This window comes from Mesoplodon bidens (assembly GCF_964165515.1).
Source record: "Mesoplodon bidens genome assembly, chromosome: 1".
NCBI classification, from domain to species: Eukaryota; Metazoa; Chordata; class Mammalia; order Artiodactyla; family Ziphiidae; genus Mesoplodon; species Mesoplodon bidens.
Genome location: NC_138176.1, coordinates 13,108,622 through 13,129,949, shown reverse-complemented (window position 1 = coordinate 13,129,949; position 21,328 = coordinate 13,108,622). Strand labels below are relative to the sequence as shown.

Here is a 21,328-nt window from a genome sequence, read left to right as displayed (position 1 = left end):
AGCTCAGTTGTTTTTATACTGTCCAAGAAATCAACTGTGATTGAGAAAAGCAACAGGGAGTGTTTAAGGTTTGGGAACAAGAAAGTATGCCCATCAAAAATTAGCATTTTTAGAGGATTAGTCAGTCAAAAGAACAGACTGCAGAAAGGCAGACCAGTTAGGAGTACTGCTCTAGTGCAGGCATGAACCAATAATAAGGAAAAAGATGACAGCAATGGGAATGAAAGGCGACAGAAGCAAATGAAATTACCGTACTCTATCAACCTTGACTATCACCTGGAAATAACAGGTAAGGGAGAAAAAAGGAGTCCAAGGTGAATATAAAATCTCAAGTCTGAGAGTAAAACTGACTTGAGAGAAGAGGAATTTAGATTCAGACATGAAGTATCTGTAAGAAGAAATCCAAGTTGAAATGTCAAATAGGCATTTGGAAAAGCTGGTTTGAGCCCTCACCAAAAGTACAGTGATTGCTAAAAGTTTCAACAGAATTTGCCAAAACTAACCAGAATATTGTTTACTGAACTAATAAACCAATTTTGGTATATCAACAAATCAGAACTGGAAATTCACATTTTGAGGTTCTGGAGGCACGGAAAAAGGAAAATAAAATAGAGATGTTCATTACCACATTTAAAGAACAGAGGAGTGAAGCACAAGCAGAGAGAACGGTTTAAAAAAAAAAAACTAATGCAAAATGTATGTCACAGTTCAAACAATTTAGTAGTAAGTAAAAAGTATAGATATACACGTAATAAAATACAAGAGTAAGCAGAATACTAAGTAGGTTTAGCTATATAAGTAGTTTAATAAATTTAACAAAAAAAATTTTTAAGTTACCAAAGTGGTCAAAAAGTCACTGTTTCCAAAATGAAAACAATATATATTTTTTTTAAAGAGGAAGCAAGTTAGATTATGTTGTTATGTTAAAGCATTTAGGTTCAACAAATTAAAATAATCTTTTACAATCTCTAAAAACCAGTATTCTCTCTAGCTTTTAAATCAGTAACTGGGGAATAGGAAACATTATTTCATACACTCTTCAGTCCCTCCAACACTGATATGGCTTTTGATAGAGATAAGTAAGTCACTCTGGGCCATGTAAACTATACACACCAGTAGCTATTTTAAGATGCCCTTGAGAGATAAGAGGCTGATGCCCTAAAGGTTCAACTCATTGATTTTATCAACTCCAACACTAAATTTCTGATTATCTGTCAAATTCAACTCATCCCACACTCCTGTTTTAGCTCATAATAACAATATATCATTACTAAAATCAGAGCTGCAACTGCAAACAAAACACTCCACCCAAATAAAACTCTTCTGGCTCATGGGGCCTGGCATACACTCTTGTTCCGTCCCCAGTGAAAACTGCCCTTAAGGTCTCTATAAAGTAGAGATTACACCAAGATTACGCCACATACTTGCAACACTGAATAAATTAATGTACTGGATTAACTGAACAGTGAATGAATTCACTGCCTAAGCATCTAGAGACACAAAGATTAGTGGTCATACAAGGCTAATTATGCTACTCTTCCCACTGGTCAAATTTGATGCTGAGCATTCACTCAGCATTTGCTGAGCTGTAACTGTGCCAGGCACTAAGGATAAAAATGCAAGCCCTCAAAGGAGGACACGGCTGTGAGGTGGCCAGACATGGACGCAGAAACAGTGCAGAGCTGTTACTGCCAAGACGTTACGCATGCATAGAAGAGGAAGTTCCAGTGGCCTTTTTGTTTGTTGGTTTGAGGGGAGGGTGAGGGTTCTAGGAAGATTTTACACAGGTGGACACAAATGAGTTTAAGCCTGAGAAAAGAATGAAGAAGCATTTGCCAAGCAGGAAGCAAAGAAAAACTATCTTAGAACTGAGCTTAAAGCAACCAGATGTTTCAGTAAAGCCACTTCATTTTAACGTTGAGAAAATTCACAAGATGATATTAGCATGTTTAATCAAGAGGCACACAGTTGCTGAGTGGCAAAGTTGAGACCAGAGCCCAGGTCCCCATGTTTTTATCCACTTTACCCTGCTATTTAATAATGGTTCGAGTTTACACTCTTACAAAAAAGATCATTTCAAAGTAAGATTTTTTTATAGTCCCATATTGCTGAACTCAAAGTAGGACACGTATGGATTCCAAAAACAAGCTAAATTCCCTGGTTTTACATCATATATTACCTTCACATTTATCAATATGGTTTTTTAAATACTAGCATCAAAAGAGCTATCACCCTTGTCTATGTTATTTTTATAAGAATTATTCCTATTATTAGTATAAAGCAAAAATTCTTTAGTTACCTAACATGCCATATTAGTAATGGTAGAGAAAACAGGCACTCTGAAACATACAGAACCAGTGGGAGCATACAACTTGGTACAACTTTTGTGAACCACAAAATATGGACATGGTAAATGACATGACAGGCAGATCTCGGAGATACTGCAGGTTCAACTGCAGACCACCACAATAAAGCAAACATCAATAAATCGAGTCACATGAATTTTTTGTTTCCCAGTGCATATAGATGTTATATTTACACTATATCGTAGTCTATTAAGTGTGCAATAGCGTTATGTCTAAAAAAAAACAACGTACATACCTTAATTTTAAAATACTTTATTGCTAAAAAATGCTAACCGTCATCTGAACCTTCAGCAAGTCACAGCAGTAATATCAAAGATCACTGATCACAAATCACAATAACAAATATAGAAATAATGAAAAAGTTTGAAATATTGCGAGAATTACCAAAATGTGACACAGAGACAAGAAGCAAGCAAATGCCATTGGAAAAATGATGCTGAAAGACTTGCTCAGCACATGGTTGCCACAAACCTTCAATTTGTAAAAAATGCAATATCTGTGAAGTACAATAAAGCGAAGCACAATAAAACTTACAAGACTGATTATTCCCTGTAGCACTGTTAGTAACAGCAAAAGGCTGGAAGCAACCTAAATATTCATGGATTAAAAAGTGGTTAAACAAATTGAAGTACGTCAATAAAGCAAGGTACAATGAACTATTATGCATTCCTGATAAAGAATAAAGGAGCTCTACACACACTGACAGGGATCACTCTCCAAAACCTCAGAAACTTACTCTCTGAACCTCAGTGACTCTCAAGTATTAGTACCCTGTGCAGCCCATCCTGGGCAAGTAACAGGTTACCTTTGTATTACTGATAATTGATCAAGCAAATTTATGCCAGGGAATGTAGCCAAGTGGCCTTCCAAAACTGCCAGTTAGACTGAGCTTGATAACGCAGTACTATAGTGCCCTCTAACTTTAAAAAATATTTTTCAGTAATATTCTAACTGTAAGAATGAAATGTAGTCGTATAGTGCTTACAAAATTAAGTACAAGAAAAATTCTACTCAAGCAGAAACTGCAATATGACAAATAACTAGCAAGTCACAATTCTATCAGTCAAATTAATGACTCACGGGATGGCAAAGCATACGTGTAAAACATATTATAAAATTTCCAATTCATATTTCATAGATAACTTTTATAAGCAAGACAAGTAATTATTTTATCCTTATAATTTGAATTGAAATGGTTCGCTTTCTGTTTTAGAATATTTAATATTATTTCAAAAATAGCAAAACAGGGCTTCCCTGGTGGTGCAGTGGTTGAGAATCTGCCTGCCAATGCAGGGGACATGGGTTCGAGCCCTGGTCTGGGAAGATCCCACATGCCACGGAGCAACTAAGCCCGTGCGCCACAGCTACTGAGCCTGCGCGTCTGGAGCCTGTGCTCTGCAACAAGAGAGGCCGCGACAGTGAGAGGCCCGCGCACTGCGATGAAGAGTGGCCCCTGCTCGCCATAACTAGAGAAAGCCCTCACACAGAAACGAAGACCCAACACAGCCAAAAATAAATAAATAAATTTAAAAAAAAAAAATAGCAAAACAGTATTCATAAAACAATCCTTTTTGAGATGAGTTCTTTGTTGATCTAATGAAATCTCTGGTACACCCTGCACCCCAAAGACCACCAAGACTTCATGTTAAAAAACGAGATCAAACTCGGATTTCTACTAGAAAAGCTTTCACTAACCAACAGAGAGTAAATATTTATAAACATTCATTTGCTATACATTTCATTCAGCAAGTGATGCTTAGTATGTATGAGATACTGGGCAAGGTACTAACAGCACAATAATGAAAACAGACATGCTCCTCCGCCCTCTCAGGACACAATACTGGGGTGGGGAACGTGGGGAAGGGGAACAGCTAAACCATAAATTACACAATGAACTACCATGAAGTATTGGGTGTTACAGAAGCACAGATGAGGGGCTCCCAAACCTGACTTGGGGAACAAGGTATCAGAGAATGTTTCCCAAAACAAATGATGTCTAAGTGGCAGCCTAAATGTTAAGTTCACACTGACCAAAAAAATAAGAGGGCAGAAGAAAAGGAAGAATGTTTCAGACAGTTAAGTTAACGTGGCAAAAGCCAAGATGTGAGATAGTACCTAAAATGTTCAAGGAACTGAAGTAAGTTCAGTATGCAGGAGCAGAAAGGTAAGACATCAGGCTGCAGAAATAAGCAGGAGTCAAAAAGTGAAAGCCTTCCTAAATCATATTAAGAAATTTAGACTTTATTCTAATAGGAATATGATAATCAGAGCTGTACCTTAGAAACAGTCGCTCTGAAACGCAAGATTCTAGTTAGATGTGTTAAGACTAGAGGCAGAGAGCACCAACTAAGATGAGCATTTTAGTAAAACACTTGAGATGATGTGGCCTGGACTGGGTGGTGGCCAAGCGGACAGGAGCCAAGAGAGAAACAGAACAGAAATAGGATTCAGCAGTAAATTGAACGTGGGGATTCAGAGAGAGGGCAGAGTCGAGAATTAATAAGCAGATCATTCAAAGCTACAATGCGCAGACCTTAGGCTTCATCTATGGTTTACATACAATGCCTAACACTAAATATATCTGTTAGATGAATAAAGGTTTTGTATTTAATGGCAAAAAGATGACGAAAACAATTTACACTAGCAACAGGAAAAAGATATATTTGGCTATGATAAACACAGGTCTGGCTATACTTAAAAAAAAAAAAAAAAAAAAAAAAACACAAGGTAAGTGAGGAGAATATCCAAATAGCAACCCAGAACTTGCTAGAAACTGTGGATATTTCAGGATTGCTGGAGCACTTCCTAATTGTGGTGTGGACCCTGGTGATCTACTGCTGAGTGACTTCTCTGCACATCTTGTAACTTCTACACCACAACTCAAATGTGATCTGGTCCTGGAATAAAGATACTACCTGACCTTCAAGCAATGGAAACTTTACTGAGGCAGGGAGGGGCAGAGTAGGATCGAGAAGCCAAGTGCTTCCTTAAATAAAATATTTCCTGCAACTTGCCCCAGATTTTACAGCTGGGATGATGTTCATCTGTAGAGGGTTTATCAACAAAATGCTGACTTCAGTTGTTTATATTAGCAAATATTAGAAACTGGTAGGCAAATGACACTTCAAAGATAATAATTTTCAAAAAAGTTCCAGAAAAAAATTAGAATGTACACGTTTATAATATAAAAGTCACCAAATACTGAGGTTAACAGAACAAATAAGGTTTTACATAAAAGAAATATTGCATGGTAATAAACAGAATTAAAGTTGGAAATACATTTAATCCAAAAATGTCCACAGTTTATGTCAAATTTTCAAATTAATCTGTTCCAAAGATAAGACCATTTGATCCATATTCATCTATAAAATATTTATAAATTTATATCATAATCAAATGAACAAGCCTCCAAAGGTATACTATAAAGCTAATTCCAACCAGTCAGAAAATCCCAAAGAAGCTAAAATCAATACCATAAGTTCTTTACCTGCAGCTCCTTTGAGACTCTTTCTAAGTGATTAGTTATCTTTTTAATCAGATCACTATACATCTGTTCCGAGTGCTGCTGGCATACACATTTATACACACAACTGTGGGGAGGAGGGGAGACAAAAACCAAGTTAATGATTTTAAGGTTGAAGCACTTAATTCAACCTAAGGTTAAGGCATACCCTCAATATGTAACCACTGGTCAAATAATTAATTCAGGCCTCAAAAAGTGACCAATTGCAACTCTTAAAACAAAAATTTATCCTGCCCCAATCAGTGTTCATGTGGAAGAGACATTATCACCAGCTACAAATAATCTTTTTGAGTATTCTATTTAATTTTTTATCCGTATTAGATAATCTAATATTGGGTGATTATCTGAGAGTCTGACTATGATAACTACTAATAAGCCAGTTTCTCTCTCGTTTTAATGAATGTCAAAATAAGGAAGAGAGAGTGACAATCAGCAGAAGGTTTCTAACTAACAAAAACGTTTGCTAAATAACCTCTTTGTGCATCACTTGTGCAGAACAGCACAGTTGTCACTTCCCCCTCTTGTGACTGGGCTGATCTCACAACGCACCCCGGTCCTCACTAATTTGCTACTTCCATTTACCAGGAGCTGGGAAACAAAATAACCAAAGATAGTTAAACCTGTGTGCCACAAACATCAACAGATTAAGCTAACATCTCCCTGTGATACTAAAACTACATATTTTTTGCCTTTTTCACTGACCTCTATAATTTCTGCATTATGTATGGTGGGCGTGGCAGGCTGAGTTAGGATTAACACTATCTTCATTTGAAAAACAATTCTGAAGCAAAAAGTATAAATCAAACCCCCAATCCACAAGTATGGAACATATAAATAACTTACAGAGCCTTAACGTAGGTATCATATATTATATGCATACAAACTGTCGTAATTCAAGTTGCTGTGAACTTCACTATACCCTCTAAAACCCAAGCAAATTAAATCTTGACTTACCTGTATATCTGTTCATAGGATATGGGGATATAGTCACCAGGACTCTGAGTTAAAAGCTGATCTATGGCACCATCCAATTTTGGCCAGTATGTGCTCTTATAATCTTCAATAGTTATAACATTCATTACTAAAAGTAAAAAGTAAAATTAATATTACTATGTGCCACATGTAAAATAAACAGATCAATTCTGTATTCTCCAATTCCTCCCACTTACTTTCTGATTTTACATTGACACTGTCACCTAAATACAACTCAATTATTATCCCATTTCCAATTTCAAAAATCCCAACCTGGACAGGGGTTTGAAGCAGCCATTAATTATGATTTTTAAAAAAATTACTATGAATCTGTTCATCTTTAAAAATAAAAACAAAACAGCAATTATCTCTGGTTCCCTCTCCCGGTTTCCGTTATCAGTGGAGTTCTTAACATGCACTGACCCTCAAATACACGTTGCCAATGATGTGACAAGATGGCCTATCATGAACCATGATAAAGTTCTGGGAAACTATGACCTCCAACCAATCTTTACAGACAGCTCTGGGAAATCTACCTAGGGAAAGGACTATGGAAATTAATTTCCAAATGTTACGGTGCTAAAAACTCACAGAGATTTATTGCACCACCAGTACCTCCTGGACATGACTACAGCTCTGACTCAGGCTCTCCCTAGCCTACCCTTTAGAAAAGCCCAACAGAAAAAAAAAAAACGTGGATGAACGGGAGCCTTACATTGAAGGCGTACCTCATTCTTAATGGCTGGCTCTTATTCCTCCATGATAGGTTTAACAAAGCATTTGTAACAGGTTGTCCTAACAACGGTGAAATCCAGGGGTGATGGGTGCTTCACAACAATGAAATGCTAATGTAAAAAAGAGCCACCCAAAGCACCTAAGATACCCTGTGTCTTTATGAACCATGGTAGGAGCTAACAACTACTAGATCAGCCATTTTACTGTTTATTTTTATCAGAAACTCAAGAGCAGAAGGTTGACTTCCCCAAGTGCACACAACTAATCACTGGCAGAGGTACCAGGTAAAGCAAAGCCTTGACTTAGCATCTTTCTATCACACTACTGAGTTCCAAATTTTAGTCATTCAGGTTCAAGACGTTTCTCATATCTACGTGCCACCTGTATCATGTTTGTTCAATATTTTCTTTAAATCAGTTCACTTTTTTTTTTTTGCTTAAATATACTTAAAGGACACTTGAGGAGTGAACTATTGATTTACACAACACAGAAAAATCTTAAATGTATTCTGCTAAATCAAAGAATCAGACCAAAAAGGCTACATATGGTAAGACTCTCACTTATTTATAAAGGCATAACTATAGGGAGGAAAACAGATCAGTGGTTGCCAGTGGGACTGGAAGGTGGAAAGAAGGACTGTCTGCAAAGGGGAAGCAGGAAGGAATTTTTAAGACAATGGACTCTTTTGTATGCAACCGCGGTAGTGGATACACCATTCCACGTGTTTGTCAAAACCAACAGAACTACACACTATAAAAAGTACATTCACTGTATAAAAAAAAAAAAATTTCACCCAGGATGTAGTGGTAAAGATGGAATGGCAAACTGTGGCAAATGAATCTAATTTACAAATGAATCACATAACCCACACTAAAAAAAAAAATAGGGAAGAAAATGGAGAGGAAAGGAATGTTTTGACTACATATAAGGCTAAAACCAAAAAGAACTGTACATGCGTGTGCACACACAGGCACACACACAAACGGGAGCAGGAGGCCAGATGTGCTGGAGGGCCTTATGGGCAATGCAAAGACTTTGCCTTTCACTCTAAGATGAGGACACGTGGAAGGTTTTGAGCAGTGATGTCATCTGACTTTGATTTTCTGTGGATCATTCCAGCTTCTGTACTAGCAATAAACTAAGTTAGAAGGCTGTGAGATGATGGGGGATTGGAGCAGGTGGTAGCAGTGAGGGCAAGAGGAGAGGTCAGATTTTCAATATATTTTAAGGTAGAGCCAACAAGATTTGCTGATGGTTTGGATGTGAGATGTGAGAGAAGGGTCAAGGATGACTGAAGTTTTTAGCCTTCAGCACCGAAGGATGGGGCTGCCGTTGACTAAGATGAGGAGGATGTAGGAGAAGCTTAGCATGTCTGGGAGTGAAGCTGAAACTGTTGGTACCCCACCCATTTACAGTGATCCACAAAGGTCACTGTCAGCACCTACCATTATTTGCCAGTGTTCTCTCTGGCTGCCGGGGTCGCTCTGCCTGAAGGAGAGGCCGGTTGGAAGTTCTAGAGAATTAACACCCCCAGAAGCCATGATCAAGTAATGACTAATGAGAACTCAGTGTAAATACCCAGCGTCTCCCTTTACTCTGGGTGAGTACGCACTGACTCCCAAGTCCCCGCTGGGATTCCACTCCAGTCGCCGCAGTGCTGCCTTCTTCACGGCCTCCTTACCATCCCTGTCTCTGTCTCCACACTCCTGCAGGTGCTTCCTAGAATCACCCCCTTGTGCATAAAACTGCTCGCACTTAAAACAAAGTAAGAATTGATCAAAAACAGAAAAGCAGTGTCATTTGCAATGTAGAAATAAACACAGTGTTATTAAATTCTAGCTAGGTCCTACTGCCTTTAAAGGTTCTGAGTGAAGCTTGCCTTCCCTGTGAATAAAGGAGATCGGCAGATGCTGAGAAGTGTTACACGCTAGCTCCAAAATACCACCTTTCTGCTTTCAGAAGGATTAAAAAAATTTTTTTTAAGTAACTGAAAAACAAAGAACTTTCTCACTATGTGATTCTAGGTTACTGAACCTCCTATCAAGTGTTTATCACCTAAACCACATCATACACCTGCTCTACGCCAAACGCTGGGAATTAAGGAAGGTAACTGACAAGCTCGGAAAGAAAACTTCAAGTACTGAAAGCCAAGAATGAACACACCAACCCCATGGGTTCCTGGACCACCCGGTTCAATTAACTCCACCCTGCGCTGCGGCTGGGGAGACACCTGCTTCCCAAGCACACGGTTCACACTTTGGCAAATCTCCAAGTCAAAGATATGACAGAGGAAAAAGAACCTAAGATGTGAAGTCCCGCAGCTGTCAGGACAGAACGAAGCTCCACAGAAGCAATGATCTCTGATGCCTCTCAGGTATCTTTCATGTGGCATTGAAAAAGAAAAACAAAAACTGCTCTGGTTTTAAATACCTTTGAAAACAGACTTTCAAACCAAAACGAAAAAGGCACAAGTCACAGTAGAAAATCTTAAATCCTATTTCCACATCTAAAAAGAAGCTATATTTCCACATATATTTTGCTTGAAAAACAACAGAAAACCAATTCACTTACATGCTAGCTATTACGGAGTGAATGTTTGCGTCCCCCCAAGACTCATGTGTTGAAGCCCTAACCCCCAGTGTGATGGCATTAGGAGGTGGATGGAGCCTTTGGGAGGTTTTTAGGCATGTGGGCGGAACCCTCACATGAATGGATTTAGAGTCTCTAGAGAACTCCCTCACCGCTTCTGCCATGTGAGGACCCAGTGAGAAGATGGCCTTCTATGAACCAGGAAGCAGCCTCTCTCACCAGACTCTGAATCTGCCAGCGCCTTGATCTTAGACTTCTCATCCTCCAAAAGTGTAAGACATAAATAAGCCACCCAGTCTATGACAGTCGGGTACAGCAGCATGAACAGACTAAGACACTGGCTAACATGACTTTCTTCTCAGGAGCCACCCAATCTTCACCACGGTAGCAAAGGAAAGCAGAACACAGAGAAGCATCTGCAGAGCTACAGGGAATTTGAAGAATGAGCACTAGTTGGTATTCATACGCTTAGCCAAAGATTAGGAAGGTTTTTCATAGCAATCTGTGGTCAACACTTAAAATGACAATCCAGAAAATGCTAAGACATCGAATTCCTTGCTAATCTCAACCCAATCTCTGACTTAAAACAAACAAAATATATTAGCTGTTTGGTTTATCTAACATTTGACACGCACAGCCTAAAAGTGTGTATGTGTGTGTGTGTGTGCATGCGTGCAGTCCTGAATTCTAAAACTAGAGCCTCTAGCTAGAGAAATGTAATCAATCACTTTCAACTTTGCCCACAAAAAAGTTCAGACTAACCAAAAAAAAAAAAAAAAAGAAACATGGAACCTAAACAAAAATGAAATTACCATTAAATAACTAAATTTTATCTAGGTTAGATTTTCCAGCTTGAAAAAAATGCACTATTTTTCAAACTGTTTAAAGAAGGTATTCTAAACTCAAATGCCTACAAGGCCCAGGCCATTAACATAAATGGGTAAAACAGGCCTGGTATAAGAATAAAAAAGAGCAGTGAGCATTTCAATGAGCTGGAGAATGCATATGCCCTCTAGAGACATTCAAGTTCACAAAATGTAAAAACCCTCAGGTTGCCCTCATAACATCTCGCCACAAGGCTTAAACCTTGAAACTCATAAGATAACAAGCTCACATAGCCTCAGTTCTATTGAGAAAGTACTACAACTGACCTTTACTAAAATAAAGTGAAATAAAATCTAAAACACATGGAATAGCTGGAATCTAAGGTTCAGGAAATACTATCAGATTGCTAATAAATGAGAAAGTATTAGGGATATGTAATTCATACCAGGCAGGAATAAATATGTTCAACTCTCATACTTTGTTATCCAAGTAACTTATCGACACTTGACACGTTATGTGTTTACTATCAATCTTCCTCAAACTAGACATAAGCCCCTTGGAGAAGGAATTCAGCGCTAGAGCCCCAACTCCAAACTATCATATGATACGTATTCAATAATGTATGCGAAGTAAATTAATTTAATGGAAGTCAAAATAAATGTTTAATATAAAAACAGTCCAAGGCATACTACTTATTAGTAGCTCTGGAATTAAAAATTGAAGTGCATTTGGTTTCACACAGGCTAAAGCAAACCAGGTAAGCCCTACCAGATATTCCTTTTGAGTTTTTTTCTTGTTATTTGTTTGTAAGGGGAGGATATATTCAGAAACTATAGCAGGTATTATTAATTCATTCTTGGTCTACTGCGAAGACTGGCCACTACCTACTATCAGTGGCTCTCAAAATCTGATACCAGAGCAGCATCAGCATCACCTGGAAACTTGTTAACTTAATGTAAATGCAACCTGCCAGGCCCCAACCCAGACTTAGAGAGTCAGAAAAGTGGAGAGCGTGTAACACGTGATACAGAAATCCGTTTGAGCCCTCCAGGTGATTCTTATGCCTGCTCCTTTGAGAACCACTGCCTAATGCTCCTATTCAAGCTCAGGACAGCCAAGGGTCACAGGTGCACCTCTGTTCTCAATTGCTAGCACATGGTTGTTGGCTCCAAACAACTCGAACTGGAGAGTCAAGTAAAGGTGTAAATGTAGCACAGAAAAAAATTTAAAGGGCAGCTAGGAACTGTTTTATGTCAAAAAAGCATTAAAGTTCTACTCTTCCATGTCCCTTCTCCCCACCAAAAAGGCCACTCTCATTAAGAACTGGCTCCTTAAGAAGAATACAGCATTGGCAATTATGAAATAAATGATTAAGCCCAATTAAACAGGCTAAATTGTGTCTCAAACATAGTGACCTTTTAGATTAATTGTAACTAATTACAATTAGATAATCTGACAAATGGACTAGGAGAAAAAAGCTCTGGGCTTTCCTTTTAACTCTGGCTAGGGTATGTGATCTCAGAGAAAAATTACGACTTCTTGTTGTCACAGCAAGCCCATCTATCAATAACCATCCTGTAAATCTGTGTGGTCCAAAACATTACCACCTGGTAGAATATTATTCTTCCTCCAGCACAAGGGGATGTCTGAAATCTTTCAAGTAATGGACAGAGAGAAGCTGAAGGCCAAGAACAAAGCCTGCAGAATGGGGAGAAGCCTTTGGGAATAAAGAAAAAGATCAGTCAGAGTGGAAGAGAATCAGAATCAGAACAAGGCTGTGTAGTCTAACAAATAAATGGAGTTTTACTCTTTATTTTTTAAAAAAACAAAATCCCAGTTACTTATTTCTCTCAAAAGGAAAATAATTTAATCCTGGCAAAGGAAAGACTAATACTTAGCTGCTCCTAAGAGAACTGCCAAGTTGGGAAAAAAATAGTAATAGAAGTGACCAAATCCTTTAAAGATCCTTTTCCATATTAGGAGGAAAAAAACAAAGGCTGTGCCAGCTACTCGGGTATATTTTGATTCACCAGTAAAAGATGATAGCTAATGTTAAGTCCTTAATGAAGCAATTGTTTCTGAAGTAAGCTAAAAACTTTTAAAAGTTGTATGCTCTATGGGGAGTTTCTAAGTTTTAAGTTCTAAATTGCATGTGTTTGGGAAGTTTCTAAGTTATAGGGTTTGGGGTTTAGGGTAAGTTACATTTATATAAACAAATAACTAGATAACATTTTGGTCCAGATAAGGCTTACAACATACTAACTATATGAAACCATATAACCTGCTTTGCCTTGTTTCAAATGACATGTTTCTTTCCCCCAAACACTGTAAAACTTCTAGAGAAAACACACTCCATTGTTGTTTTCCTGCGTAGAAATAGACACATTTCTCAGATTGAGGAAAAAACAGAACAGTAGAAACTTCCTTCATCACTACTATCTTAAAAACAGAAAGTAGCTGCAGCGGCCTACCAGCAAGATGGAAATCTATCAATACATTACTTTAGAATAGTTACTGCATAACCTTATTCTACAATTACAACATCACATTTGAGCCTGTGACACAGTTCTCACTATGAACATGTTATGAAAGTACATATATGAAAAGGTCAAGTGCTATCAAAACATCCATTATGGCTCCAACTCCAACTAATCCAAAATCTCACAATATTCAAATAGAAAGTATCTGCTCAACTGTGATTACATATGTGCAAACCATGCTAACTGCACATCTGCCATAGTTTTAAAATTCTGTTTTACCTGCAAGATTTAAACAAGTCAAACTCTCCATGGCATTAAGACCAGGAAAGTAACTGTGAAGTAGTAGCATAAGGCAGTGTGTGCTGAGGTGGAAACACCAATAGGTGAGCTAATCTTGCCCTGCAGGACCCTGAGCAGTTCAGGACCTAAGGACAGGATACAATGAGCGAGGTTTAGAGGCAGAGAGTCGGTGGCTGGAGTGGGAAGGGTGAAGATTGGTTGCAAGTCTGTAGACTAAACAGTAAAAAAGAGAAGAGTTATTCTGCACAGAAACTGAAAGGTAAAAGCTTGGGACTCCAGGACAGATACATGGTTGGTGGGTTGGTGGGTGGGTGGGTGGGAAGCACAGGGCTGGCAGATTTAAGTTAAGTCAAAAGTCAAAATAAGAAACGTTCAAACACCTAACCCTGCTCCTTTTCTTTAATTCTAGAATGCCATCGGCCAGGAGAAGTGTCTTTACTTCCTGCCCCACCTACCCAACCCTACCATTCTCCCAGAAAGGAAGAAGATCCTTCCCTAGAGAAACGGAACAGTCCCAGAGAAAAGACATTCACATACTATTTGGCAGTTCCCCAAGAAATAGCAGCTTTGCATCCAATTAACCCGAAGTGAAGCCCAACACTTACACTTGGCAAGGTCCCTTGTAAACACAGAACTACCAATTAGCCTTTTTCACTTTTAAATACGAATAGACAGCTAAGGATCACGAAAATTTGCAAAGTCTCAGACATCAGAGATCAAAACAAACAAAAATTGCAAAGATAAAAGCAAAGAACTAAAAGAACAAAAGAAAACTTTTTAAAAAATCCTATAATTACTATGCTGAGAAGATAAAAATTAGTAACAGTAATGAAAAAGGAGAATTCCAAATGCTCTTAAAATTAAAAATATAGCCATTGTTAAAAATCCAAAAGAAGGGCTTCCCTGGTGGCGCAGTGGTTGGGAATCCGTCTGCCAATGCAGGAGACACGGGTTCGAGCCCTGGTCCAGGAAGATCCCACATGCCACAGAGCAGCCAAACCCGCGCGCTACAACTGAAGTCCACGCATCAGAGAGCCCATGCTCTGAAGCGGGAGAAGCCAGCGCAATAAGAAGCCTGCACACCACAACGAGTAGCCCCTGCTCGCTGCAACTAGAGAAAGCCCGTATGCAGCAATGAAGACCCAACACAGCCATGAATGAATGAATGAATGAATAAATAAATAAAAGCATTTATCTCATCATAAATGCCTTTATCATAAAAAAATCCAAAAGAAAAAAGTAAACACCTAGAAACTCTCCTAGAACATTAAGAGAAATAGAATATACTAAAAAATAGTTAACAGACTTAGAAGATCAAAACAGGAAATTCAACATTTGACTACCAATAATTCCAGAGAAAAGGGAGAAGAGAGAAAATGTAAAGGGAGAAAAACACTGACTCATTAACCTAAGAAAACATCCCAATAATTTTCCAAAGGGAAAAAAAGATCACATGCAAAATAACAAGAATTAAAATGGCACCCGAATTCTCCACTGTAACACTGCAAGCTTAAAATCAATGAAGCAACACTTTAAAATTTATTTAGGGGGCTTCCCTGGTGGCGCAGCAATTGAGAATCCACCTGCCAATGCAGGGGACACGGGTTCGAGCCCTGGTCCAGGAGGATTCCACATGCTGCAGAGCAACTAAGCCCGTGCACTGCAACTAGTGAGCCTGCGCTCTGGAGCCCGGGAGCCAAAACTACTGAGCCCATGTCCCACAACTACTGAAGCCTGGGTGCCTAGAGCCAGTGCTCCACAACAAGAGAAGCCAATGCAGTGAGAGGCCCGCACACCGCAGTGAAGAGTGGTCCCCACTCGCTGCAATGCGCAGCAACGAAGACCCAACGCAGCCAAAAAAAAAAAAAATTATTTAGGTAAGAATTCTGTACCCAAACAGTCAATCAAGTGAGCATTTTTATATATTCAAGACCTGATATTATTATCCATACACATTTTCCCAACAGACAGCCAGCAGATATGTTCTGTACATACACACACATACATGGGAACACACCAGTAAAAAGAAAGACATGAAGTGAGGTGGCCAAGACGGCAGAGTAGGAAAACCCTGAACTCACTCCTCCTCCCATGGATACACCAAAATTACAGCTACTTACAGAGCAACTATCTATGACAACGGCCTAAAAACTAGCAGAAAAGCTATTCCACAACTGCATACCTAAACAAGGAACCACAATGAGCTGAGTAAGAGAGGCTGAGACGCGGTATTGTCAGGATTCACAATTCCAGGTCAGCGATCCACAAATGGGAGGAATATCACAATCAAAGAGGTTCTCCCCAAGGAGTGAGGATTCTTTCTGAGCCCCACATCAGGCTCCCCTGCCCAGGGTTCCTGCATCAGAAAGATGAGCCCCCAGAACATCTGACTTTGAAAACCAGCAAGGCTTATGTCCAGGAGAGCCAGAGAGCTGTAGGAAACAGACTCTGCTCTTAAAGGGCATACGTTAAATCTCACACACTTCAAATCTCAGCACAGAGGCAGTAAATTGAAAGGAGCCTGGGTGAGACCCATTTGCTGATCTTGGAGAGCCTCCTGGGCAGGCAGGAGGCAACTGGAACTCCCCCTGGGGATGGAGATGCTGGCAGTAGCCATTTTGGGGAGCTCATTCTACCAAGATAACACAGCACTGGCAAGTGACATTTTGGAATCCTCCCCCTAGCTTATTAGCACTGGGGGCTTACCCGCCCACCAGCAGGCCAGCCCCAGCCCCAGGGCCAGGCAGACAGCTGGGAAGCCTACCCTGCCCTCCAGCAGCCCGGCAGCCACTGCATGAGGCAGGGCCTCACAGCCAGGCTGGGGGCCAGCCCCGCCTACCAGCACACCCACCATAGCAGTCCTGCCATAAAAGAAGGGCACAGGCAGCCCCACGGGGGCACCCCTTGAGCATATATAGCTCTGGTGACCAGAAGGGAGTGTGCTACTGGGACCCATTGGATGTCCCCTACATAAGGCCACTTCTCTAAAATTGGGAAATGTAACCAACCTAACACAGGAAACTGGGCAAAATGAGCCGACAAAGAAACAAGACAAAACCTCAGAAAAAGAGCTAAACAAGTGGAGACAGGCAATCTACTCAACAAAGAGTTCAAGGTAATGATCATAAAGATGCTCCCTAGCTCAGAAGAATGGATGAAAATGGTGAGAATTTCGACAAACAGTTGGAAAATACTGAGAACCAAACAGAGCTGAAGAATACAATTAACTAAAATTAAAGTTACACTAGAAGGAATCAACAGTAGGTTAGATGACACAGAGTAACAGACTGTGATCTGGAAGACAGTAGTAGAAATCACCCAAGTTGAACAGAAAAAGAGAAAAAATAATTTTTTAAAATGAGGATAGTTTAAGAGACCTCTGGTACAACATCAAGCATACTAACTTGACAGGGGTCTCCGAAGGAGAAGAAAGGAGCAAAGAACTTATTTGAAGAAACAATAGCTAAAAACTTCCCTATCCTGGGGAAGGAAACAGACATCCAATTCCAAGAAGCACAGAGACTCCCAAACAAGTTGAACTGAAAGAAGTCCATGCTAAGACACATAATAATTAAAATTGCAAAATTAAAGATAAAGAGAGAATCTTAAAAGCAGAAGAGAAAAGCAACTAGTTACATACAAGGGAACTCCCATAAAGACTCACAGCTGACTTCTCAGCAGAAACTTTGCAGGCCAAAAGCGAATGGCATGATATTTGCAAAGTGATGAAAGAAAAAACTTACAACCAAAAATACTCTACCTGACAAGGTTATCATTCAGATTTGAAGGCGAGATAAAAAGAGTTTTACAGACAAGCAAAAGCTAAGAGTTCAGCACCACTAATCAGCTTTACAAGAAATGATAAAGGGGTTCTCTAAGCAGAAAAGGCCACAACTCAAAATATGAAAATTATGAAAGGAAAAATTTCACTAGTAAAGACGAACATATAGTAAAGGTAGTAGATCAGCCACTTATAAAGTCAGTAGGAAGGTTAAAAGACAAAAGTAGTAAAGTCATCTAAAACCACAATAAATAGTTAAGGGATACACAAAACAAAAAGATGGAAAATACAACATCAAAAACATTCAACATGATGGGGGGAATAAAAATGTATCGTTGTTAGAAGGCATTCAAACTTAAGAGATCATCAACTGAAAACAATCACATATGTATATATGTTGTACCATATATACAGCTTAAGATACGTGGCCAATAATATTGTAATAATTTTGTATGGGGAGAGACGGTTACTAGATTTATTGTGGTGAACATTTCATGATATATGCAAATATCAAATCACTATGCAGTACACCTGAAGCTAACATAATATTGTACATCAACTATATTTCAACTTTTAACAAAACTTTTAATAAATAAATAAAAGGAAGATATCAAGTAACAATCATTCCACCTGTTGGGAAGTCCATGAGTGGCAACTGTGGGCCCTAAGAAAAAAACAGGAACAAGAAGATTAACAGCTCCACAAGCAGGCAAAAAGAAAATACTGATTAACTGAGCATTTCAAAAACACCAGTGACAGGTATATGGTGGATGTGATAAAGATGTTGAAAAACTTTAAGAATCAGTTTTTCAAAAACTATGCAAGTATAAACAAGGCAACTTACTAGCAGAGTTCTATGTGAAAGAAAATGTAATCTGAGTACACTCCTGGCTCTTTAGTGAATATTTAGTTGTAAATATGGTTTATTTTGAACCAAAAATTGTGGTATTTAAAGAATTAAAGAGGTAAGGTGTGTCGAGGTATAAGAGAACTAAAACGTCGTGGAAATAACAGGCCAACAGGTAATATAAAACTGACTAAGTAATCAATAACAATATTAACACATTGAAATGTGTGGATAAATACCAGAAGAGACAACTAAATGAATTAAAAATAATTGACTCTGGGTCACAGGTCCAGGAATGGGAAGGAACAAAGGAAGGAATCACTGATTTTCATTATATATCTTTTCATACAGTTTAAGTTTTTAAAGTATAAGCCTATATAAAAGCAAAGTTCTGTGTTGTTTTGTTCTAAGACCAAAGAGTTTGGTGAAACTCAAATCCTCTGAAAGGGAAAAAGAAATCCGGTGAAACTAAATTTTTGTTTCAGCACTTCCAATATTCTAAGGTGCATGAAATGAGAAAGCTCAGCTTACCCACTGCCTACTGGATCTCTCCACCCAAAGGTTCCACAGACAACTTAAAAAAGACACACACACACCCCTACCTATACGCCTACCATATCCTTAGCCTCCCTTCTTCCCACCCAAATTTTACAGACTGTAGTCCCCAGATGTTTCCAAAGTCGGACACCACCTCTCTTCCAATGCTTTATTTGTTCAGGCTGTCATCTCTTGCCTAGACTACAATAATTAAACCCCCTAACCAGTCTCTCTGCCTCCATTCTCTCTCCTTTCTCATCTATATTAACATGCTAAGACAAATTTTACCAAGTTGACTCCCTTACTATACTTCAGTGGCCCCTATTTCTGCAGAAGAGAATCCCACCTCTAACCTGGCATGCCCTTCGCATCTAGACCTTTCTATCGATCTAGGTTTAATTTGTGCCACTCCCTCCTCACACCCTATGTTCCTACAATAATTTCAACTCTGGGTCTTCCACGCAGGCTTCTCCCTCTGCAAAGGAAGTCTCTTCAAGGCCAACCCTGGCACCTCAGTCCTCCTAACAAACCTTTATTCATTTTCAAAGATTCTTTTTCCCTCTATGCTACCATGTCCATACATAACTTTACCACAGCATTTAATTATAATGTATCACAATCATCGGTCCATCACCCACCACACTAAACTCTGTCTCATTCATCACCAGGGGCTAAAATATTACCTTGGCATACAGAAGACGATAAATAAATATCTGTTTGGATAAAATGCCAGTCTAGTCAGCACACCTGCAACTACAAATGACCTATCTATACTCTTAACTACAGAGGTTAATAGCCAAACAACTACAAAAGTAGGAAGAAAAATGGAAGGCCAGTTTTCCCTGCCAAGGCATATTATAAGAGAATATCCACAATCATTTTTTATATAGCATTTAACAGTTCACAACGTGATTATATATGGTCTGCGGCTTACAGACTTACAGTTTAAAGAGAAAGTAGGGCTTCCCTGGTGGCGCAGTGGTTGGGAGTCCGTCTGCTGATGCAGAGGACGCGGGTTCGTGCCCCGGTCCGGGAGGATCCCATGTGCCGCGGAGCGGCTGGGCCCGTGAGCCATGGCTGCTGAACCTGCATGTCCAGAGCCTGTGCTCCGCTACGGGAGAGGCCACAGCAGTGAGAGGCCCGTGTACCGCAAAAAAAAAAAAAAAAAGAGAAAGTAAACAGCATTCATTTTCTTTAGGGATTTGGGACTGGGCCTTACATAAGCATTACAATGGCCTTCTCTTACAGTTTCATCACCGTCACTTTGTGCAATTCATGTCAAAAAATGGCAAGACAAGATCCCCAATGAGATCCTGAAATTTGGACAATTGATCAATACCATAGTGATGCTTGCTGCGGCACAACTCCACTAAGCTGGAAGGCAAGAAGATACCAAATAACCACCACGGATGCTGCAAACAGTGCATATTTTAAGGCCTGAATACATTAACTGATCCACTTGTAAAAGAATCAACCAATCTGGAAACTGGCAGATAGGACCTGATCAAGTAGAGCAACTTTATTCTGGATTTACTAAAATCAGTTAACACTTTCACTAAATTCAAAAGTCAATTTTAACATACTTCTGAGTCGTGAATTTAAAGAAAAGAATAATTTCATTGAGTTCAATTAAAAAATACTGTGAAGCTTTCATTCATCTGGAGAAGCTTTTGGTGCAGTGGATTCATAATTACCCTGAGATCGTGGCACAGTACCATCAGTCAAGGCAAGACCCCACCCACCCCCTCCCTCCTTCCATCTAGCCGTTCAGTGCCTTTTATCCTCACGCTCCAGTCCCACCTGCCCCAACACGTTCCGACAGGCAACCATTCTAGCCTGTTTAGTGACATATGCTACACCGGAGCAGAGGCTTTTAAAGCCATTGTGTGCTTGTCCACTCTCTTCTCTTTGTCTCTGCCAAGAGTGACAGGACCCAGAAAAGAGCTGCGCTTCAGAATGAGATGACATGTGAAAAGCCACGACCAACTGTCAGCCACTAACATAACATGAGCAAGAAATAAGCCTTTGTTGGTCCATAAGCTCCTGAAATTTGGGGGTAATTATCAAGCTGACTAATGTGCAATGAAAAACTGAACTAAATAATTACACTTCCCAAATTATATTCCATCCGTGAGACACATCTGAATGAGATTTGGAAGGCCAAAGGGAGGCAAAGGGCAGATTATTGCTGCTGGTGGTTCTGGCAAGTAAGGTTGGAGACGCCAGAATTTGTGGCCGCCGAACTCCAAGTTCCAGTGTCTGGTCACCAGCTTCAAGGATGAGGGAGGCAAGTGTGACGATGTAAGAATGGCGGTCGTGGCAGCAGAAGCAGCAGCCTGTCCTCTGGAAAGCAGCTTTAGGCGAGCAGCCTCA

General features: G+C 39.5%; 1 protein-coding gene across 2 annotated transcripts in view; it reads right to left on the bottom strand.

Annotated features, from left to right (window-relative positions):
- The window catches only part of CACUL1 (CDK2 associated cullin domain 1), a 67,283-nt gene that overhangs the window by 38,280 nt on the left and 7,675 nt on the right, over nucleotides 1-21,328 (bottom strand). For both annotated transcript variants that reach the window (XM_081224991.1, XM_081224992.1), the window contains exons 2-3: nucleotides 6,844-6,970; nucleotides 5,854-5,956 (exon numbers count right to left, since the gene is read on the bottom strand). In XM_081224991.1, the coding sequence (XP_081081117.1) occupies nucleotides 5,854-5,956; nucleotides 6,844-6,970 (230 nt within the window). The remainder of the gene's footprint in view (nucleotides 1-5,853; nucleotides 5,957-6,843; nucleotides 6,971-21,328) is intronic.